Source organism: Triplophysa dalaica, chromosome 12 (assembly GCF_015846415.1).
Source record: "Triplophysa dalaica isolate WHDGS20190420 chromosome 12, ASM1584641v1, whole genome shotgun sequence".
Taxonomy (NCBI): domain Eukaryota; kingdom Metazoa; phylum Chordata; class Actinopteri; order Cypriniformes; family Nemacheilidae; genus Triplophysa; species Triplophysa dalaica.
In genome coordinates, this window is record NC_079553.1 from 12,482,070 (window position 1) to 12,507,391 (window position 25,322).

General features: G+C 38.0%; 1 protein-coding gene across 1 annotated transcript in view; it reads right to left on the reverse strand.

Moving 5' to 3' along the window:
* Window positions 1–940: 940 nt before the first annotated feature.
* trim71 (tripartite motif containing 71, E3 ubiquitin protein ligase) overlaps window positions 941–25,322 on the reverse strand; it is a 29,909-nt gene continuing 5,527 nt past the window's right edge. Inside the window, exons 2-4 of the mRNA XM_056762488.1 lie at window positions 10,049–10,216; window positions 6,785–6,919; window positions 941–6,611 (exon numbers count right to left, since the gene is read on the reverse strand). Of these exons, the coding sequence (XP_056618466.1) occupies window positions 5,160–6,611; window positions 6,785–6,919; window positions 10,049–10,216 (1,755 nt within the window). The 3' untranslated portion in view covers window positions 941–5,159. The remainder of the gene's footprint in view (window positions 6,612–6,784; window positions 6,920–10,048; window positions 10,217–25,322) is intronic.

Here is a 25,322-nt window from a genome sequence, read left to right on the forward strand (position 1 = left end):
AATTTTAAATTTTGTCCACACTGGACGCAACGCGACAAACCCATTAAGAACAAGCAGGTTGTCATGTCCACGCCGGTAACGTCCGGTGTAAGTTTGGTTATAGTTGTGTACGAGTTCATCATCGCTGGACAGGGGTCAAATATGCAGAAGATGCAGAATACACAAAGATCGTGGAGGATTTTCTAAAGACTAGTAAATGTGAAATGGCTCTGGACTTACAAGAAACTATTCAACAACAATCACAAAACATATTATCATTGATTGCCTACAACACCCAGTATTAGGAATCAGGTATATTTAAACGTTAATTTTTATAAATGACTGTGAATTTATGTAAAATAACTTCAGGGCACACAAAATTAAAAAGATATAAAAAAATGTATCAAACAAGTTTTCTTTATTTTGCCTGGTGTATATAGACTTGACCACAACTTTATATGCGCAGGTGGGTTTGTGGGCCTATTGTAGGATACCTGGTTCAAACACGTATTTTTCTGCAAGGATATAGACCACTTCGCGAGATGTAAATACTCAGTCAACATCACTTCTAGTTTCATTTTTAAATTTTATTTTTTAGATAAAAGATAAAAAAACGAATAATACAAAATTTTACCATAAGGACTTTTGGGCAAGTGTCTACATCTTCCAAAGTGGTCTGTAGATAATCTTTTCACATTTAGATTCGGTTAAGAATGTTCCGTTTGTTCTGTTGGTTGTATTCGGTTCAAACACTTGTGCAGTGTTAAAAAACTAAAACAGGAAGTTGTTCCGGACCAGCTCTGTTTAAGTTCAACAAAGTGGTCTATATAACTGCATATGCATGTTTAACTGTTAATGCTTCAATGCAAGAACACCCAAACTTAAATGTTTTGTAACTTTTTATTTTATTCAGCTACCCTTATTTCAAATTGATAATAAAAAACACAAAACAAATACAGGATCCAAAGAGGTACAACTTTATTTATTTGTAAACATCAAAACATAAAAAACCTGCATAGAAAATGTTTAAAGTCCACAAAAGACGAGAGAACAAGACTGCAGACCACTAAGTATTTTCGACAGTCTCATCAGCCTTATTCTCAAAATAAAACATGATGGTTCTGTTGCTTTGGTTGAGGGGGTGACAGATGGAGGGCTGGTGAGTGCTGATATTAAAGTCAAAGAGAGATGGAGAGAGTCGCAGGCCTCTTGGAGGGGCACCCAAGCCATCATCCACCCCAACCGACCCGGCATCAGAGTTGTTACTTTGATCCAGCTTTAATCGTTATATTTTAAAAGTTAACACTGATGCCAGGTCTGTTCTTCGGGGTGAATTCTCGCCACATCTCTTTGCTTTGCCTGTCTCACAGCCAAGCACTGTGACTAAGAGATTAAAAATATCGATGTATATTAAATTTCAGTGCCAGGGACACCGGGTCTAAACGTTTGTCGCCTCAATTACATTTACAAAATAAACAACCGGCCTCGGAAAGCTCTTGAAAACCAATTTCTTGAGCTTTAAAGGCATTTCTGATTCATCTCAAGGCAATGAATTGTGTAGCAGCCATTACATTTGAGCACATTCACCGTATGACACGACGCAAATCCAATTAAAGAGGAAAACGGCAAGCTGTTTTATTTACCTCCAAGGTCAAAGCTTTAAAATCGAGTCAGGACTGTGTGAATATCATGAGGTTGAGACATGCTGGTATAAATGTTACGAGTTCACCCCCTCCCTGACTGTTAACTGTTAAGTGGTTGAAAAGGATCCCGTGGAATTCAACGACAACATTTTCTTTCCATCATAACACACAAAATCTAACAAAGGATTCACTATCAAACTGTAGGAAAACAAATATTGAATTTTAATCAAATCTCTACAAAGCTACCTGAGTTGTTTTAATGTGTGTATACACATTTTTTCCCATAAGATAATACAATCATAAAAAGGGTCTATGACCATACAATTCTGAACTGTTACATTTTCTGTTTTTTCCCCGGTAAGGAAGAGGTCATAAGCTGGAATACACCAGAAATGGTGACAAACCCGTACAATTAGTGACCAGAGGTCCAAAACAAAAAAAACACATGAAAAAAATAAACAATATAGTAGTACACAATGTTAAATTCAAAAACACAAACTGAGTTTGATAACAGCGTCTTTCTATTAAACGGAGCGAAATCTATTTTACAGACAGCAACATTATCTGGATGACATATCAGTTCTTAAAAAGCTTCACTTCTGTAATGTTCTGATTTCTGTCGGAAAAAAAAAATCACTGCTCGAGTGGCTTTCACCTATACTAGATCCCTAGATCCCGACGCCCGAGAAGAACCACAACGCGTAAAACGATCGATTCCTTCACCAAATCTAACACTACCAGCACATAGACTGAGATTTGTGGTAAACAATCTGCTCATAAACTTTAATCGCACACACATAAGAACATCCTCTTCAGGCATTTAACGATCTTTAAAGCCATCAACAGCGTGTTGAGATGCAAGAACCTTCTATGTCAATTTTATTCATCTTTGGGCAAACGTGAAAAAGATGTTCATAAATGCATCATTCTACCACGATTTAATTTGAAGAAGGTCTTTGGCAGTTTTCCAGTACTGATTCCAAAAGCTAAAGCTAAGAAGGGCTGCGGCTGTGCAAGGCATGTGAATCTATCTCAACGAGGTACCTTATTCTGTAAAGCTAAAGAGTACAATCTTAGTCAACCATTAACCCAAAAAACATTTTTTGGTATATCATAAAAGTGTCCGTTTACCTCCTCCCCTCCACATCCATATTTTACATCCACCTGACCATTTCAGCATGCAAAAATATGCATTCAAACGTTTATAATAGATTAAATGCGATCGTAATACTCTAAGACAGAGCGGATCTGTGTTTAGGTGGAAGCAGCACATCTTTCATTCTTTATTGCATAAGCTTTCTATTAATACAGGCCTTGCTGGTCTTGTCGATGTCTCTGTGTGGAACATCTGTCATCGAATGTCTTCCTGTTCATTTTAATAATGCGTTAATAAACCAAACTATATATTTACCACATCTCTTTAAAATCAAACATAAATTACCCCATGATCCACAACCAAAATATTATTATAACAACAATGTCATATATTTAAGAATAAAGATTTGCAGAATCACAGAGTGATCTGCGTAATAAATGAGAACGAAACGCTACTGTGACTATCAGAATTTTTTGGCACACGTCCATTCCCTATAAATTACCCTTTGGCAAGATATTGGAATAAGATTTGAAGCGTCACAAAAAGGCACGGCTAACTACAAGCAAGCACATTAATACTAATGATTGGACCGAGTGGACACAGGACAGCTGCAGCCAATAGTAATAAGGCCAAGACAAAACATTAAGATTACTTGCAAACAGGTCATCCAACGTTCCTGCTGAATTTGAATGTTCAGTCATCTAACTGTGTAAACCGAAACATGAGCACATAAAGGTCTATGTTTAATAGGACTGCATTATGCGAGCGGTCTTCACATGTATGAACACAAGGGCATTGGGGTGGTACAACTAGTAATTCTCACTTCCAAAAATTCATATCACAAAAGACTATCCTTTTGGTCACAAACGGTACCATAATATCACACCGGGCAGGCTAAAAACCGGGAGGGACGTGTGTGCTTTTGTTCAGTGCTATAAATTCTCATTTTCCTTCCCCCAATGCTTTGCTTTCAATTTCCCTTTAATCAATTGAGCACAGAACAAACACTTTCAAACGTTTACTTGCAAGTCAGGCACAAACTATCCAATTCTTAACCGGGCTCAATTGATTCTAAGTGTTTTCAAATGATGTTACACTGACACTGAATGGTCTCCTTGGAGATCCTTTTTTACGGCCTGCAATACTTCCTGTGTCCATTTAAATCAATAGAACAACAAACCAAATTGTGTTCTAATGCAGCTGTTTGTAATGAGACCCTAACAAAACAAGCTCGGGTAAATGTCTTTAGCCTGTGTGTGTGTGTGTATATATATATATATGTCCAATTTTGAGACATCTTCAAAGAATACAATTAAAATGTAATAATAATAATAATAATAATATAATCAAAAACATCTTTGTGAAACTGGATTATATCCTTGTTTTCCCAACTGTTTCAGTCATGTGCCTATACGGTTTTTACTTTAACAAAATCATCTGGGAAAAACAACAAACACTAAGATAATGGCCTACTCGTTTATAGACTTTGATATTTAGTGTCTACATTCTGTCTGTATATCCCACCCCCCAAAAATATCTCAAGATCATCTATAAACATTAAACTTTTTCCCTCATAACACATTTTAAATAATCATGGGTATTTGTTTTTTTTGCATTTGCCAGAGCAAACGACTTGATTACATCACGATGGAACTTTGAAATGGCTACATTCTAATGAATTTCCGTCCATAACATACATTTTTGGTAATCGCTTCCAATTGCATAACATTCAAATGGACATGACCGTAAAGTGAGGTAAAAGTGTAATGAGGCTCACGGACCCAGAGGTATAGTACGGTAAATGAGGTAAGAGGTTTAGATGAGGTACACGATAAATGTCCGATTTAAAATATACATGAGAATTCCAAAGGACATAGCAGTAGATATATCAAACCTCATCCTAATGTTCCTGCCAAAACACGCCACTCTTTTTTGAGAAACATTCAGGGATTTCACTTGCGTTCTTTACACAGTAACAATCAGGTAAATTTTGTGCGAACTGTGCAAATAACCAAACATTGCTTCATTTTTTTCAATTGTCCTGTCCTCACATTCTGTGAAAAAACAACATTGAGGTAGACATTTTTTTTATAAAACTTCACGGACTAGGTCTCTGCACAAACGGAAGTACATTCATACATAAGCTAGATGAGGTAGGTGTAATGCAAAGAGAAAATATTTCAAGAATGCAAGAAATTCCCTGAGAAACAAAAAAGAAAAAGAACGATTTGAAGACACATACCAAGAGCAAAACCCTTTCAGCGCGCAGCAGCCGAAACCAAACAAGCATTTGGTGGTAGGCCATCAGTGAGAATCGTACAAAGCAAGACAGTATCATCTTAAGTCACCTTAATATCATAAACTGCATTTGCTCCTGATAGATGTGCAAACCCTTCTTTTCCATTCGTCTACATCTACAGTTCTGTCTCGAACCTTAAAGGTCAGAACATGAGGATTCGGTTATTCCCAAAGTCCACAGCAACGATCATTCCATCAGGGGTAACCGCTATACCCGAGGGGCGGTCCATCTGCCCGAAGCCGCTTCCGTGAGTCCCAAACTTGCATAAAAAGTTGCCGTTGGGTTCAAACACCTGAATGCGATGGTTGCGCGAGTCAGCGACGATAATGCGATCTTCCTGGTCCACAGCTACGCCTTGTGGTCGCAAAAACTGACCGTCTCCTGTTCCCTCGGACCCGAGGAAGCGTGCCGACTGGCAGTCGGGCCTGATGACGAGCAGTCGATGATTGTTGAAATCCGTCACCACGAGATGGCCTTCCTGATTGAAGGCCACACCACGTGGCGAATCGAAATGTTTCCAGAGGGCACCCTCAAAGCCGTATTTGTTGAGGAATGTCCCATCAGGCCCGAAGAGTTGCACGCGGTGGTTGCGCGTATCCGAAACCAGGATCTTTCCCTCGGAGTTGACGGCTACATCCCACGGGTAGTTGAACTGACCGTTTTTGGTGCCCTTCTCGCCGAATTTGAGAAGAAACTGCCCATCGAAGTTGAAGATCTGGATGCGGTGATTGTCCTTATCCGCCACAATGATTCTTCTCTGGCTGTCACAGGCGACCCCCGCAGGCCGGTCGAACTGACCGGGACGAGAGCCCAAAGTGCCAAACTTGTGGTGGAACGTGCCGCACGGTTTGAAGATCTGCACTCGGTTGTTGCTTCTGTCAGCCACCACCACATAGCCTTCCTTATCCACGCAGATGCCCCAAGGTCTACACAGTTGCCCATCCCCATCCCCCTCTCCTCCAAACGTAGCCATGGGCAACCCAACCCCTCCATAACTGCGACCAGACTTAACCATCACCTTCAAGGGACTTCCCTCGATGTGTTGATTACATATGAGCACCGATAGCAAATGCTCCCCTTCGCTCTTGGGAAGATAGCTGACTGTGTACGTTCCATCTTGGTGGTCAGAAACATCGGCGCTGAAGAGATTACCATCCGGACTCATGAGCACAACAGACACGCAGTCACCGCCAGACATGCGGGGCTCTCCGTCGTGATCGTACCCGACAACGGTAAAGGAAGCCAGCTTTCCCTGCAGCGCTCTTTTGAGGCCTTCGCCGTGAGCTTTTGAAGCTGTGCCGAAGGCTCCACTGCTGATGAGGCCCATAGACTTTATGGCGATCAGGAGAGCCTGATCCGGTGGAGTGAACATGATTCGATCGTCTTCCTGGGGCTGCAGGATGCAGCGAAGGGATTTGAGCTCCTGCAATTGATTTAACATGTGCTCGCGTGCTAGCAGGATGTCTATGCTCCGACCCTCTTCTAGGACCTGTGTCACTGTGGCGATTGTGCTATCCAACTTGGTGAGATTCTGGTGTAATTTCTCAACCTGCAGGTAAAGTGATTTAGCCTTCACCTGTCGGATCTTTTCCACCTGTGTAGTAAACCAAAAGACATCTTTATTCAACCAAAAACGGTGGAGTTGGCACTACAGAAACGAAAGAATGCTTTAGTATACTACAGTCTCAAGTTTGCAATTCTTACACAGCAAATATTTAGGGTGTTGCATTTACTGGTTATTTTTAGCATGTACTTGTGTTTGTTTACCTTCCAGAGCAGTTCACACTCGCGTTCCTCTAGAGCTTTCTTATGTCGGAGAGTGATCGTCTTCACCTCTGACTGCACAACCTTGGCCTTTAGCTCCACCTGCTCAGCAATGGCCTGTGCTTTCTCGATGCTCAGCTGAAAGATTTCAAGAATCGTGAATTAGACCGAATGCATTCTCATCCGTTAACCATGATAAATTAGCATTTTAGAGATTCAGAGAATACTTCAGATACATAACAGCTTTAATGTTACAAGAATGAAGACAACATCTTTTCCAGAAATCAAAACAACTAAAATGTCTTAATTTGAAAGGATGCAGGAAAGCGCGAAGGCGTCCATTGTGAGGTGTCACAAAGAAGGGATAAAGGTCTATCTCTGGTGCCCTGCCCCCTACATCTGCTTAAACACCAGATTGGATCTGTACACAGCCCAACACTTGCCAGCTAGAATCAAAACTGTCCACCGACCCATTGGAAGGTCCTCGTATAAACTAAAATCTGCCTTTCCTGAAGTTCCCTGAAACCATGAAACTCGGCTGCTCCCATTTTATTGAGAAATATTTAAAATGTAAAGCTTTAGTCACACTTTCAATATTATGGATGACTGATAAAATAAAATCAGTGATATCACCTGAAATGCTCACAATGACACCAAAATATCAGAGGAATTGTCACATGACCTATGAAAACAATTTAGTATTAAAAACACAGAGTTTGTGCTAAATCTAGGCTAAAAAGGTCCATGAGTCTATCTGCACCATAAACATGACGTACAACAAAAGTACAACTAATAAAGTCATAGACACTCAACACCAATGTAACCGCTATAAATGTTCAATTTATTCCCCATGAACACATTCATCATGGGAATTCAGTACTTTTCCCTGTAAATATCCATACTACCATTAAAATCACAACAACTCTTCTGTATAATTAAGATGCCAATCAAAGAAAGCAGGCCAATCAACTGTCAGATATGGGAACCTGGCAAACAGAGAAGGCAGCTGCAAATGACCGTCATAAATGCAGTAAATGAGATTATACAGCATTACGAAAACCTACACTGCCAGAGGCTCATTGATAGAGTGGGCCCTTCTCAAACAGGGTGCTTTCAGAATAGAGATTATGGCCCCGGGCCTTCAGCATTGTTCAAACTCTGCGTGTTCTTTCAGACCCATAAATGTTTAGAGGCTTCTCATTTAAAAACATCCAGTAACAGGATTAGAGACATATTGTGACACGCAGCCAATCAAATGCATTAATGCAGAGGGCGGCATCATTCAGTTGATGTCACTGGGCCGAACATGATGGAGCATCAATGGGTTATACACAGGCGATGCGTTTACCCATATTATATTATATTTTTTTGTATACAATGTACCGTATTTTAGTCAAATAAACAATATCCAGTGATCTTGTCACTTGACCTCAACGAATTTCAACAGCATCAGATATTATTTTAAGTGTATTATTAACATTAATGTGATCAGAACTAGAGCACAGTATGTTGCATACCAAGTACGCAAACAGAAAACTAGTATGTAAATAGTACATTTAAGTAGCACATTTGTATACGATTGGAAACACAAAAATATTTACCAAACGTCCATATACCACTTAAAAAATGCATGTTCTGCGAAAACGTGTGTGCAATGTTGTAAGGCCAGACAAACAGTGGTGGCTGCTCATGCGTGAAGCAGGTTGGGGGCTTATTCAAATGTAATCGGGGCTCAGGGGCATGAACTCCCATTGGAATTCATTTTCTATAGTGCCCTCCTCTAAATGAAACCAATCTCTTGTGCTTTACACTTTCAAATTCACTGCTGGTTTCCTTGCCAACCGGCCTTGTGTCACTGGAGAACGATGGATCTGAACGGCCCTAATGGGGGCTTTTTAACCCCCACCTTTCGCTCGTGGTTCCTCTTTAAAGAGTGACAGAGATTGAAACATTTCCTCTGTGTGTGACTAATGATCCGCCCCGCTAGGGCCATCAGAGACCTGAATAGAGGCAGTAAGCGAGCACTGGGCCACCCCCTCTCCTTCTGCATCTATTCTCTTCATTCAGGCTGAGTGGGGGTGAGCACGCACATTGATGCTAATGGAAGCACATTTCTACAGAGTTTTAAACCTTTAGCTTTGACAAAGCAGAGATCAGGACCCTACGCAGAGGCGCATGACTTGTGTTTATATAGGTGACAGGCAAGGCAAAGAATTAATGTATATGAAACAAGCTATGTAGTAAATGTATAAATTGCATCATTTAAATGGACAAGATCGAGTTTTATGAAAGCAGAAAATGTTATGCATCTCATATAGTATTCTATTACACGGCTCGTTGGAATGCCTGATTCTGATTGGCCCGTCGCGACATTTACAGCATTCCTTATTCCCAGATAACAACTTCTCAAAACTAATAAAATAGTAACCCGGATGCAGCAAATCATTTTGATTTTTTTTACAAATTAAATATAAATGTCTTTCAATGACATTATATTTACAAATTAGTAGTCCAAATTGCCTGTTTGTGACATTTTAGCATCGTTTCTTACCTTAAGACCGACTTCGCGGAAGGTCTGCTTTCGTTAAAAATGAAAATATTTTAAATTCACATTTTATGTCCAGTTTTTTCTAATGTTTCAAGTAGCTGTGTAATAAGCTGGATAATGTACAAGCAGCCGGCTGTTTTCACGAAATAAGCCCCTTCAGTGTGATACAAGACCCTCCACCTCGACCTCAGGCCTGGACCACACTGTCTGGGCTTATTTCTGCAAAAACAACCGCCTGCCTGTACATTATCCCTTACATAGTATGTGCTTGTTATACCCGCTTAACATAGTGAGGTGCAAGTACAAAGAAGAAGATGTTTAAAAGAATGTTGGTAACCGAACAACCCATTGACTTTTCAACCCATTGACTTTTCAATCCATTGGACGTTTTGTGTCCTTACAATAGAAGGGAATGGGTGTCGCCATCATTTTATCATTGACATTCTTCAAAATATCTTCTTTTGAAAATTAAGTCAAATGTGTGAAGTGACAAGAGGTTATGTAAATGATGACAGAATTTTATCTTTTGGGATGAACTATCATTGAGTACAGGCAGTGATGGATGCAGTCATGCAAAGAAAATCGCCACTAAATCTGTATTTTATGTGATCACTGGAGACACATCTGAAATGAACATGATCAGACCACCATACATGGATCTTAATAGCATTTGTAAACAGGTCACATGAGGGGAAAAAAGACCCAAGATGTTTACAAACCTGCACAGCCTGTCTGCCCTGCTGTGCGTCTGCGAGCAGCTGGATGGTCAGAGCTCTGGAGTCCTGCAGGGCTTCCTGCAGGTAGGTGAAACTGTGACCCACGTGTCTGCCCACACTGCACTCCCTGCAGATCGGCACGGCGCAGCTGTCGCAGTAAAAACGCAGCACCTGTTAATGAAAGCGAGAGAAAGCGTTTGAAATCGATTGATTTGCAAATATGAACTTACAACTGATTTCATTACAGCTTAAGAAACTAAAAAGGTTTCTCTTAAGAAGCATCAAGACCTAGACACTGATGAGTGGCAGTCTGTGTGTGTTAAGGGCAAAGGTCACGCTTGTGCTAAAATGACTCTGTGATGTAAAGCTCATAAATAGTTACGTTGGTCAACTGCCAAGACTATAAATGTTTACAGTAAGATGTACGAGAGAGATGTGTTTATCACATATGTTCCTATAAAAGCATATGCACACATCCAGGTCAGACAGAGTACATATATTTCACTCCTGTGAAATCTAATAAGCGAACCTTTTATAAACTTGTGTTGTAGAAAAGATAACAATGGTGGCTACAAAAACTACTTTTAAGTGAACCTCATAGCCACTTTCATCTGAGTCATTGTTTCAATATTCAGCATGCAGTTTTGATTTTGTCACCAACAGAACATCTTAAATCTGTACCATGACAAGAAACACTGAATGTGGAATCTATTCAATGACTTGCCAGAGGAAATGATGCGAGACGGTCAGTTTCCTGTGCTCTGACAGTCTGCTGACGGATTGCTTGAGGTCTATTGTTCCATCACTCACCTCACCCCTTTAAAAGTCTTTTCTTTGTTTCTTTAAATCTATTTTGATACATTGCTCAAACAGGACACGTCCATCAATCAAAGCATAAAATAATTTTTAAAGTGACAGTTGGGGCGAGTTTATAGTTGGGCGAAAACATTTATAAAGCAAAATTGGGAATTATTTGACCACAGTGATTCTTTTCTGTTTAACTCCATGTTAGCTTTGTTCATGACGAGAGACGGGTTTCAAAAAATGTCACAAAAAGATCATACATTTGGATTAACGTGATTAAAAACCTTTGAAAAAGTATCAACAGATAAAAAAGTCATTCTACCCTTAAAAATTACATACAGCCATTCAATAATATGTAATTAACATTTTTAAAATGGTTTTAAATAAAAAAAATCTGAAATGTACAACTTATTTATATTTTAAGAAATATTGCGATGCACTTATTTATTATATAATATAAACAAACATTTATTATTTGTTACACTTTGGATGCAGTTATCATTTTATTTTTACACAATTTATTTAATCAAGAGAAATGAAAGATTGCATTTTTATTTACAAATGCACGAGGACATACCATATACTTATATAAACTTCATGGAATATTTTTTTACTCTTCGTACCCTGTTCAGAAGTAAACATTCACACATTTCTTTTTGACATCAGCCTCTGCTTTGTCCTCGGTAACACAAAGAACCTGGGACAGGATTTACAAAACTGTTCTTTTTTATTGGAATAAATCCAGAGAATATCAATAATAGTGAATCCATACATTCCTTTTTCCCGTAAACAATTACAACCCTCAGTAAGAAACTGTTCTTATAACAAAATATAAGAATGTTCTTAAGATAAAGGAAGCTCATTATAATGTTCCTTTTCAAGAAGTTTTGAAATATTTTCTTGAGAACATTTTTTTCATGAGAATAAAATGTTGTATGCTTTGTAAATCAATCTTGCGGTAAAAAAAAAAAACCACAGTCCACAGTTTTTCTTGAATTATAGTTATATAGAAAAATCTGGCAGTTGAGAAGTTTCTTAAGAGTGTTTTGTGAATCTGCCCCCTGGAAAATAGGTATAATTCACTATTTTGTCTTAAGACACTTAAAAGATCTCTTATGCAACTTTTTCATGTTAATATTACTTAAAATACAGGACATGTTAAACTGTAGTGTAGTTTTTTTGCAAGCATGCATTTATTTCTGCAAAGGATGTATAAATAACTTTTTCAAGATGTTATTCAATCAAACATCATCCAACAATTAATGCTCGTCACGACCATACCAGAGATTAACAAATTAAAAAACAGTTTTAATATCTTAAATCCATATGCGTCAAACAATCTCAAGCTACCTCAAAGTCCAGCTCAGTGTCAGGTACAGTATTCACTGTTCAACCCCACAAGGTCACCTTCTCATACCTTAATTGTTTTACCAAAGACCAGATCAAACGCTAATTATATCTCGCTCTGCGCTACGACTCGGCCAGCTGCGCGTAAATCTAGAGTCGTGATTCCACTAGAGTTACCTGCTCGTAAAAGCGAGTCCCCTCTCTGCGGGCCAGATGCTACAAACACTCTTGTGTGTGCAGAGGTCACGTGGCAGCGGGGCCCTGGAAGCGGCCTTCCGGAGTGACAGGAATAAGCAGGAAGCCTCCCACAGAGGTAGGGGGGAAAAAACTGAACTTTGAGTAAACACGCATCAATTTCGTGCAGTAGGTATGTAGCATGTTCAACCGTTGCCAATTCATAATAATCACACCGCCAACAAAACTCAAATATCACCAACATAACTATACAGCCGCGGAAGATAAAGAAACCTTTTCAAAGACCATTTTTTCTGTTTTTTTTTTAATTTACCATTTATAAGTATGTGTTGAGGTAAAATTATTATTTTAGTTTTATTCAGTGACCTCATAACAATATTTCTCCCAAATCACCAATAAAATTATAGCTTCTATTTACATTAATACGTTTATTTGTTTCTATTTACACATTTATAAAAATGACTGGAGAAACAGGTCAAAATATCAGAAAAGATTCTCTGTATTTTTTTTATTGCACAGTATTGCAAAGAAATTCTGCAACGAAAACAAGTTTGAATATTCACTTATTTAAATGAAGCTAATAATGACGTAATTTTTTACGTTTTTATTAAGTCACAATTTAACATCAAGCTTTTAATTATCATTTAATATTCCTAACGTATTAATATCATCTCCAGAATATAGTTTTCTCAATGTCGAAAAAAATAGAAAAATACATTAAAACAGCATTTAAATCTGCGTGGAATGGTATAATACAAAAAGAAAACCGACAAAACGAACCGACAAAACGCATTTGTCCATATTAACAGTCTGTGATGTACGGTTATCTTGTTTATTTTGTTTTACATGTTCTTGATAAGAAAACAAGCATATAGGTACATTTTACTCTGGTGAAAGTCTGTTCAACGAGCTGACGGTAAACAAGCCACAAAGACGGAGCTATTGTAGTGCTTGTTTCCCTGTTTATTACGTGAACGTCATCCGAGGAAGAAATTTCCTGCTGATCAGCACCACATATAAATATTGTTTTCTTTGTCTTTCACCGTAATTATCTGGCCGTTTTGCTTTTCTTTTGCTTCAATAAATAAGGTAGGCTTATTTATTTCAACTAAGGAAAGGAATCACAGCGCGTTTTAAAACAAACAAAAAAGCATTCGTTCCAGAATAATTTACAGGCTGTAACTTGAAGGTGACGACCCTATTTGAACTTCTAGAAGGAAATTCAGGCTTTTGGATATTGAAAAATGTGCCATTCTTATATTAAGGCCAAAATCATTAGCATTAGTTGCTGTGAAATTTACATTTTCATGTTTCAGGTTGTTGAAATTAGCATTACTTAATATATTTTTAACGAACAAATCTGAACTGCCCCGAACAAGTTATGTAATAAATTAATTATTGTTAATCACTTAATATTACGTTGGCATTTTTATACCTAATGTTAGTTATGTTAACTAATTCTGTGGCTCACCAGTTTTGAAACATTTTAATATGGTGATGTGAGCCGACCATAAAATGCGATCCGAGCATCCTGTGTGTACACTGAAAATATTTAACTAGTTTCTGATCTGAGTGAACAAAGATTTAGGAATACAACAAAAAATATTTTTTGGGATAACCTGGATTTTTATCACAGTTTGCATGCGTCTTGTCATGCTGTCAGTGTGTCACAGTGTGTTGTTGAATCACTTTGTCACTCATCAGATTTGATTTTGCTGAATTCAACAAACTGAACTGGATTGGCCACAACACATCTAGAAATACTGATTAAATAAAAATTTTAAATGGTCTCTTAAATTTTTCCACGGCTGTATGTCCAATGGCTCTATGCAGTCAAACGGATCCGGTCCACTAGACTATAACAAAGACAAACGGTTATCTTAAATACACAAGCTGATTCTCATCTCTAGGAACTTTGTGAACCATGTTAGTGTCACCATTTCATGGTAAAGGCCCAAGCACCGCATTGCAATGCTGTAATTGTTAGTTTCTATGCATAATGCATAATAGTGATGCATAACCAAATACAAATTTTGCATCTTTATTTTACTAACAAACTTGGGCTTTTTTGGCAAGACAATTTTCTTCCCCAGCATGCAACACAGACCCAGACTTCCTTGACTTTCAAGTTAACTGCTTCTCTAAAGAAACTGCTATGACTGCAGGTATAAATCTTTGACGAAGCGCTTGCGTTTCTTTCTTGCCTGTGCATTCGCTTATCACACAGCGAGGCTCTTTTAGCCTTCCTAATCCCTGCTTAAACTTTCCTAAGCATTCAAACTCCGAATCTTTAACCTGGTGGTTAATAAAAAGAGGGACCGGATCTGCCTCTATATATGGACCCAATAATTATGGAGATATTTTTTTCTTATACTCTCTGAGAAAAGTGCACAAGCTTCATCTTGTGCCTGTGAGGTCTTTCTTTAAAGCATGTGTGGGAAGACCTAGTTTCTCATTCTGAGGTAAAATGAGAGTCAGCTGATATTACTCACTTGTCAATTTAGGAGGTGAATATAGGTGATCAAATATAGCTTAAATGGCTTTGATAAAAGTGTCTAAGTTTTAGTATGAGATGAGTCAAATAAGCTAAAAATCCTTGCATCAGATAGACCTTGCCAAAGGTAACATTATTATTTTTGAGCTTTCTGTATGTTAGGCTCGGAAGATCTGTTACATGAAGCGACAAGCCCCAAGAAGCAGTGGGTTTAGGGTTGGGCCGATAGACAATGACATCGTCCATCGCCGAGGACTGGCAGCCGTTGGGCTGGCATTCTGGTTCCCCTGCATGATGTCATTTCCATCATCAGGAGGTTCCGCGTTGTCCGCACATCTTGTCCCAAAACCCCCCTTAGCTGTTATAAAATGCACTGTAACCCATTGCTTCGCAAGGCATATTGCTTTTATAAAACGGTTATTCCATATGCGTAGCAAGGTTTCATAAAATGAAGTCAATTGAATTATATTTAGGCTATGGAATGTGGTCAGCCTTATAAATCTGGGTACTTTATAACGGCTTAGAACTCAGCTCAGCCAATCAGAATCGAGGACCAGAACTGACCGTTTTATAATCTCTATTAGAACAGCATTGTATAACAGTGTCCTCGCAAAACCAAATATCCAATCCCTTTACTGTAACTCAACCATATACACAAGTTCAAGAGTATTTGAAAAACTTGATACAAAACAAAAAAAAACAGTACACACTGTCAGTGACATCATCCTTAAAGGAACAGTTCACCCAGAACTTAAATGATCCCCATAATTGACTCATCCTAATTTCTAGCTATACTGGTTTGTATGTGTCTTGTGGTCATTGTTTGTAAAAAAATGTATTGCGTATTAACCTCCTGTACTGGAAAGAATGATTTATTATGAATTACTCCACTTTATTACTTTTGGAGCTTCAAAATCTATGGTGCTTTGCAATAGCATTATAAAGCTATGATTGGTCACTCAGGTTTGTCTAAAGAAAAAAGGTCACATACACCTAGGATGGCATGAAGATGAGTAAGTATAAAGTAAATTTGGTTGTGCCTTTAGAAGGTTTAGATGGTTCAAATAAGAGTTATTATAATCCAACAGCTTGAACTTTTAGCTGCGGGTCAAGATCAGTCGCTTATCGGTTCTGAACGCCACAATCTTGTGCAGATCAGCACATGGGTTCACTTTGGAAGTAAGGCATAACAGAGGGCTAGCTTGATGTGAAACATCCTTTTGTAAGTGATGCCATATTACCCCGGCAAAATAAGAGACCAATTCATTGTGGAGTATGTCAAAACTTAACGCCTCACAAAACATCAGAAATCCCAATGCAGACCAGATTGTGCCTTAAATTATTTGCAGCTCTAGTCAAATGATAATACTTTAATCTGGAATGACAGCCACATCAGATGCTTTAATACAAACAAAGCCGGGCAAAACTTTGTTTGCCGAGCACACAGTCACACTAATGTAAGCATTATGAACTATCCGCCAGGCAAACTTTTCTGGGAAGTCACACAACCCTTTGGGGTTTTCTCTTTTCCCACAACACACACCGTCAAAATTTACTCAAACGTTTTTCTCCACACACAACCACATGGCACTACAGCACCAAGCCGCTGGGGGAGGTGCCTGCCCGTTCTTACAATCTAACTGGCTGTTCACGAAGAGGCAAAAACAAAATCAGCTGGGCCCCTGACACACTGCCCTTCTGCACGCACACGTGTGTGAGAGTTTCGTGAAGCGTGAATGAGTTTGTACAGACATGCTGTGCAGGTTTGGTCTCAACACGGTGAATTAAAAAATGGTTTCATTTAATTAAAAAAGCTTTTTTGCCCTAAAATGACAGAATCATCAATGAATTCCAATAAATTAAAGGAAAATGACTAAATAAATACTGCTAATACAAATAAAATGAAAAAAAAAAATGACACGAAATGCATCAGCCATGTTTTCATTCAATTTCAGCATTGTTAAGGTCCAATGTGTATTTTCTGGAGGAACTATTGACAGAAATGCAACATTCTATACATAACTATGTGTTCAGAGGTGTATAAAGACCTTTAATAATAATACGATTTTTTATTACCTCAGAATGAGCAATTTCTATCCACATACATGTTCTTGTTTTGTTTCCCAACTGGTGATGACCTCAAAATATTAACCTTTTACCACAACTTTGTACATTATACACAACATTTGCACAAAAAGCACCTGTAGTTTCACAACATTGAACACAAGGCTTATGAAAACCTTCCTGAAAGCAATTACATCATCACATATTAAAATTAACTCAGCCCCCAACAGCACAATACAATTAACACACTTTTGTAATTGACAGTTATTAAACCACATTATAAAACTGAAAAGACCCCCACTAGCCTACATAAAACTACATTTAAAACAAAACAACATTTCTCACCCAGCCCAAACAAAAGACTCACGATAGACAATAAGACTTCTACTTGTAAGTCGCTTTGGATAAAAGCGCCTGCCAAATGAATAAATGTAAATATAAATTGACAGAGAACGTTTGTCTCTTTTGATGATCCGCATCATAGGGAGGAATTAACCCTAAACACACCAAGACAATCTTCTACACCCATCACCACCTCAAAACATGGTATCCATCCCATACCAGACTCTTTGATGAGCTGCCAGACGTTTCTTATATAAAATTCCACAAGCACTTCCATGTGGTAATGCTGTGTGTGTATGTGGACGAAGAGAGGAAACTCCATCTGGAGAGCTGCTAAACCAAACACAGACACATACATGTGTAAAAATGTCAGAGGTGAAGGTTGAACAGTTCTGATGAAGTCACACTTGGACGGAGGCTAAACTGCTCACAATGCACTACTGCCATATGCTGCTGTATATCAGGATGGCATCGATGGCACCTCAATGACCAAAGGAGCTGTTTTCATCCACAAGCTCATACAGATCTAATGTCAGCATATGAGGGGGTAAAGAAGAACATGTAGACCCGCCAGCAGGTCATCAACATGCAACAGAAACTTACGGTTATAGGGATAGTTCACCCCCAAAAAAATATCTTTCATCATTTAAGGTGATTCCAAACATCATTCATAATTTGTCCGGCCATTGTGATTAAGTTTTCAATGCGTTCACTAGATTTAGCAGCATTTCCGACACCATTAGCAGCTATGGTTCAGAAGACGCATATAACAACAAGCCTAGCATTTTTTTGGATAAACCACCCATTCAATGGGAAACTTTGACACTACTGCCCACATGCACGAGGTCTCGCTTTCCTGGGGCAGGAATCGTATCTGTGAGCGACGGCAGGGAGAAATCAAAGACGCTAAATGGGAAGCCTACTACCTTTAGCCCAAAAAAAGGTTACGGCTAATGCCCTGGCTTCTGCTCTTTAAGGTGCGTGTGGTTATTTTATCAAACAATGTGTCTGAGAACAGAACTGAGAACAGAAAATATGTAAATGACAACGGCTTTATTGGGCAAATAGCGGTCTTTAATGTTCAGAGAGAAAAGAAAAAAAAAAGTTACAACTTCTGCTGCCCTCATGCGCTCTCAGAAATGTGATAGTTTCCACTTACACCTGGAAATAATTCATGGAATGGTGCTCTTTGCATTTTAAATACACTTTAATGTTACTAATGATTTAGTAGCATTAAAACATAACATGTACTAAATACTTGTAATAGTAAATGCAGATGTTACTTTCGGGTTAGTGGTGGGGAAAGTATCCCACTTCCTAGGTGTCTTGAATGCAGTATTAAATCGTGATGACGTCACGACTATGTTAATTAGCATGTGATGTCATCAAGCACAACAGTTTCACAAAATCCTAGCGGAAACTCTGAAACCTGTATGAATGTATTTCTTCTGCAGAACACAAATGATACATGAACACTGGTAACCAAACACATTGGACTCCATTGACTTCCAATGTATGAACACAAAATAACAGACACATTCCTCAAAATATTTTCTGTTGTGTTCCACAGGGGGAAAAAAATAATATACAGATATAGAACAACATGAGAGTGAATAAATGACAACGGTTTTATTTTTATTTTCTAGGTTAAAATCAAACATTACTTATTAATCATTGCAAAAAAAGCTTTTAATGTGTTTAATGTGCTTTTAATAACTCTTAATGTGTGAAAAGAACATCTTTTCAAAAACTAATCCATTGTCCAGGATTGAATGCCCACGAGTCAACACCAAATGGCCTGTTTGTTTCCTCCTTTTCAAACGTGACAAATGACTTCCTGTTCAATTCTGGTTATAAAAATCTCGCTGCTTAGACCTGAAACAAAACAACGCAAGTCTAGACGATGGAGACGAACGTCTGGTAAAACTTGGACCAGAGTGTTTTGACTGGTGGAAACAGTAAAAGTTTCCACTGTGGCCCCTACAGAGTACAGTCCTTTCTCCATCCTGACTGACTACATCTGCCTTTCTTCTTCCAACAGCATTAAATGTTCAGACTAGTGTTCCTCCGGCACTGTACCCTGCTTTACAGCTCTAGGCCAGACACATGTTTAAAACGCTTGGGGGAGAAAGGAATGCGGTAAGCCCAGTAAAACCCTGTTTAAAGCCCTTTCTGTTAATAACGGAATTGAAATGATTCAGTGTTTTAGAGCACATATAGAGAATCATTTTGAGTCCAACAGACGGCTGGGCTTTGTATCAGCAAGAGATCTGTTGAATAAAGTGCTGAAATGTTCACATTCCTCTTGGACGTTGCATTCTCAGGAGGAAAACCCTCTTGGCAAACTCCACTTAACCCCTGAAAGCTTCTCTCTCCTCCAGATGGCCTGCGTCTCGGCTTCTTAGAGCGGAGTTTGTTTTAAGTGTGGCCCAGCATATTCTATATCAAAGCCGCAAGATGAGTGCATATGAACATGGTTAAAACCAAGAGAGTCGCAGGGTAATGGAGTTCCAGAGACAGGCTGTAAAACACACACTGAACAGCTCTTCTGGCCTGCATTCATGAAAGACCCCCTGCCAAAGCCAGATACATACTATGAAAAAGCTCTCAGAACGACCAAAGACCACGACAGAGGCCTGTTGCGTAACTGGTTTCAGGTACGTTGCATGTGCAACATGATGGTCTTACGGCACCTTGTTTAGGCCAAGATAGAACAGTGGGTACTTACATGCACAGAGGTCACTTAACAAATAAATAAAAACTATAGTTAAACATGTCTACCACAAATAAAGTAAAGTATTGCTATAACCTTAGTTATAGTAATAATCTATACTAATAGACTAGAAATCAACCTGGCAAAAAACATCCAGAGGCTAAATGTACTGTTATTCAAAGCTATAACAATTTTCTTTGCAAACATAGCCTGTCATTTTTCCAAAATTGATTTTACATCATATCAGCTCCAGGTAAAGGTCTTTGGACATACGGTCTGAAATTTTCGTATGCGTTTTTTCGTATTTCGCTCTCGTTTGTACGGTGTCTCTGAATTGTTTAAAGTCCACCCAACATTCTTGACGGATGCAATTTATTTTATAACGTACGAAAATATTGGAGGCAGTGTAAATGTGATTGACACAATGTTAGGTCATATTTATTTTTAATGTGCAGAAATTTCGGATGCAATGTGCAATAGTCGTAAGAGTCAAATAATAGGAAGATATGAAGTTAAAGGGACAAAGTCCAGCTAATCAATCCATCCATCGGTGACAGCAACAGCTCAGAGTTCGAAAATTAACTAAAAGAAAAAAGAACTCTGCAGTACTGTCACAGAGAAAGATGGATAGCTCATGAGAGACAGCTGGGTCAGGGCTACTTTCTATGGTACTTCATTGACCCAACTAATCTCATATAGAATCCATACTGGCAGTTTAGGACGACCCCTAACCTGAGCCAGACCCTAAGGCAAGAGAAAGCAAGCTTTTAGATGTGATGCTTTCTTTTGTTGAATATCAAGCAAGCAACTGACGCTTAGAATGGTAAAACATTACAAAATTAAGAAACAAAACAGATGGGCAATTCAAATGTGAACCTTCAAATGAAAAAAAATCTAGTTTTTACCAAACGTTTTCACCATACTGGTCAGATGTCAGAATCTGGTGGTTTAAATAACCATGTGAGGTTTTTAAAGCATTGTTTGCCATAGTTGGGCTGCCCCCAAATAGTCGACTAAAAGTTAGTCGATGTGAAGGAGGCTTGGTCGAATATCTTTTCATTGGTCTGTTAGTCTTGAAAATAAAATTAAAAACTTGTGACGTGATTATAGGGGTGGGCGATCTAGAAAAAAAATTCAAATCACGATTTTTTCCAGATAGATCACGATTCACGATTTTATCGCGGTTCTTCTTCAAGTTGGTTTTAAGACTATTTTTCAAATTAAGGGGGCTTCAATACAGCCAAACTAAGTCGCCATATAAAAATATACTCTTTACCATTTATATTTTGAAGAATATTTTAATCAAGTTAATATTTAATGCAAGTGCAAGACCATAAATCAGCTGTTAGCAAAAAACTTTACATTTTGAATTTTGTTTTTCATCTTGTTGCGGAACTCGGAGTAAAGCTGTGGAATGGGCGTGGAGGATAAATATTTTTGGCTGGGTATTTCGTAACGTGGATCTACGACTTTGAGCAGTTTTTTAAAGCCCTCATTTTCCACAGTCTTTATGGGAATCATGTCTTTGGCCAGGTAAAATGCGACCGCGTCAGTGACATCTTTCCAGCGCTTGTTCATTCTGTCATACGGATACGGAGTTCCTTTCTCAAATGGTTCTTTCGCTAAAGTCGTTGTTTAAGCCTTTTAGTTTCCGTATGCTTGGTTGTACCTGATTTACTCGCGTGGGATCCCTTTATAATTTGACTGTCGGCATACTCTTTCAGTCCCTTTTATTTTGAGGTGGTTAAAAAGGTTCGTTGTGTTGCCTTACGACGCTCGAATCTTATGATTGCCACATTTGCAAATAACTGTTGTTTGGGCCGTGTCAGTTGGGGAAAACACAAACCATTTCAATATTACTGATGTAGAATTTTTTTAGGGACCAAGTCCTCCGTGTTTCCCTCCATCTTCACTGACCGCGTCACTTAATCTTACTGAATTCACAAGCAACGTATACGAGCTTGTTAACATGGCGCAATCTATCGCAAGTATGTTGACGAATTCTATAGAACACTACTATATAGGACGATTTAACGATTTTCCCGAAAAAGTGGATCGTGCAGTCATTTTAATCGTTCGCGATCTAATATCGTCATATCGCACACCCCTACGTGATTATGTGCGTTAAAACTTCTCTGCGATGCACAGCTTGGTCAGTGTATGACGTCAAATGAAACAACAGCGAGATCAACACGAAACAGTGCCTATGTATGTTAATAAATATGAGGAGACACCATTTGGTGCTACACGGTGACAGCCTGACCACAAAAGCACTGAAGATACGACCTAGCCGAAGAAATTGATAAGAGAAGGTAATTAACGGGAAATCTCATGACCAGCATTTATACATAAGCTGCAGACTTAGTAGTGGTCGACCGATTATCGAACTGGCCGATTATCTTTCAAAAATACAAGCCATTTTAAAGCATAAAGAACTTGAATCGTCGGTCTTCAGTCAGAGCGCTCATGCTCGCACGCACGTGCACGCACACACACACGCACGCACGCACACACACCGCATCTCAAGCTGCTGGCGACAAATGTTAGATAGAGTCATTTTTCGCAACTTATTTATACACATAAAAGTACAGAGACACACATGGGTGTGATTATTGCCCGTATTGCCGACAATACACTCAAGGAATAGTCTAATTTACTAACTAAGTGTGCCCAAAATATGCTTTTAATGTTATAGCTTCATGAAAACATTTGCGGTCTTTTCAACAACATACACAATAAAGCTATGAAGGCAATTCAATTATTTACACTTATTATATAATTTCAAATTGTGCTAGTTAATCCAATGATGAGCAAAATGATTAATGGAATAGTTCTAGTATTGTATGCAGTGTTTAAGTCATCAGAAAATACTTTATTCCATAAATATAATTTATTCAATTCATTTTTATATATTTAGTGGTTTTTACAATGCAATTTTCTTTCCAAGCAGCTTTACATGAGAAAAGACAAATAAAACACAGAAAGAGGCAGAATACAGTGCGGTGAAATAAATAAAACAATGGTCTAATAAACCAATGTTGATGAAATTTTGTAAACCATAATCTATTCTAAAAAGAGAAATACGAAAGATGGGATTAATCATAAAGCATACAGTCTGTGGGTTATTTTAACTCTCTTTATTTTTCCTTAATTGTAGTCGATGGATACACAAAGAAAAACAAGATTAAGAAGTGCGTATATATCGGTTCAAAATATCGATTATCGGTCTAATTCACATGGAATAATCTGTATCGATTATTGCTGCGCAATATAGGGATCATGACAGCATTAGTACTACAGTGGGTGAGCCCGCACCGAAAAATCAGGCTGAGATATCCATGCTTATGGGCATTTATGAGGAGGAGCATGCAGAAGAGAAGAATGAAATAAATGTACTGATGTATGTAAAAAAGGAAGAACGATATCCAAACCTTGCTAAAGCAGCTAAGCACCTGTACAGTATCCACTCATCCACATCATCAGAGCACAACTTTTCACAACTCTATAAAATAGAGTAGAGCTCGGCAGTAACGCTTACGCTCGGCCTCTTGTCTGAGACAAGTGAATGTTTTGTATATGCAAGTGAGAGAGAATTTTACTTGCCCGACCGAACAAGTTACTTGAAAAAAAACAGTGCGACATATGTAGAATAATAAGAATATGTGCATTAAACAGAGCTGCGTGTTTGTGTGTGTGTGACATTAATCAATGCGCACCGCACTGAGTCCACGTGGACGTGGAATCCTGTTATTTAAATGTCATCTGGCTGTTCTGCATGTCTGAGTGAATTATGTGTACAGTTTAACATGCAACACCAGTGATGGTCGAGGATTTATCTCCGTCTGCACTGTATGAGGATTTGACCACATGTACTTCATCTCCAGAGTTACTCTGAGAGCTTATTTTACGGTCGATTTATTGTTTGAGTGAAGCTATCTGCAAACAAGGGTCTTCCAGAAGACCCATCAAAATAAAAGTCCTGTTAAATCAAACAGTATAGTATTTGCTATTGAAAATGTAGTAAATTAATCAACACTGTATACTATATTAAAGTTCAAATACAATATAGTAAGAATTTTACTGCAGTTTACTTTAGTAAATACTACACTATACTACAGTAATTTTTGTGGACAAATATACAACTATTGTATGGTAAAAAACACAGAACTTAGAAATATTAAAACAAATCTAGGTAATCTAAAAATGCTATGGCCCTAATTTATCTAAATGTATGTAAAATGTATGTCTTTTGTCAGTTATCTGTCTATTCATAATGAACTACACTTGCACATTTCTGCCTGTCCAACCAAACTTTAAACCTCTCTAGCACCAGTGCTATATGCAAAAAAAGTAAACTCAGGCGGCCAAAGCGGAAACTGGTTAAAATGCTTGGAAGCAAACTTGCCCAATCTAAATCCGAAACAATAATATTGATTATATTATATTATAATTCAAATGAAACATCATTTTTTTATCTTTATTTAATTTTTGTACTCTGAAAAGTGAATGATAAATTTACTTGTCCGAAGGACAACCACATGACAATGCTTAATGTCAAGCCCTGTAGAGTTTTTTTTTTTTTACTGTTTGGAAACTTCATACTTATTTTTCTATTCGTTGTTTCTGGTCAAGACTCACACGTCAGGTTAATATGGCAGTTTGCACTGATATTTTTCTTGAATGTTTCCATTTGATTTGTACTTCTAGGCTTTTTATTTGTTTGCGTTGTTTTGTACAAAAATGTATTTGTTAGTAGCATGTTCTTTTTCATTCTAAGGTTTGGCGTTTGCTGCGTTTATTCGTTTTCGTTAATTTCCCTCTTCAATATAATTTTTCAGATAAGTGTTTTTGCCATTTATTTATTTTGTTTGCCTTGCTTTGAACAAAGTTGTTTATCTCTTGTCCATAGGCCTGTTTGTTTATTTACTTTGTACTATTAATTTTTTATTTATTTATTTATTTGTTGGCAGGTTCATTTGGCATGTACCTGAAGTTATAGTTTGTATTTTTGTTATTAGATTATATAAATGTACAGGCAGTCTCCTTGCTGTTTTCCAACACATGATAATTATAACTTTTTCCGGTGTTGCTGCGTCTCATTTATGTGTCCATTTAAGCAATTCATTTATATTTTAAACGCTATATTATTATGATTTAGCATTTCTCTTTAATATGGAAGTTTTAAAAAACATATTTTCTCAGCCGGTAAACTTAGACTATTAGAATTTCCTTGTATAATTACGCGAGTAATTATGTTAATATCATAAACGTGCGATTATTCAACTAATTGCTGAAATAAAGGCCTACTAGTCGACTAG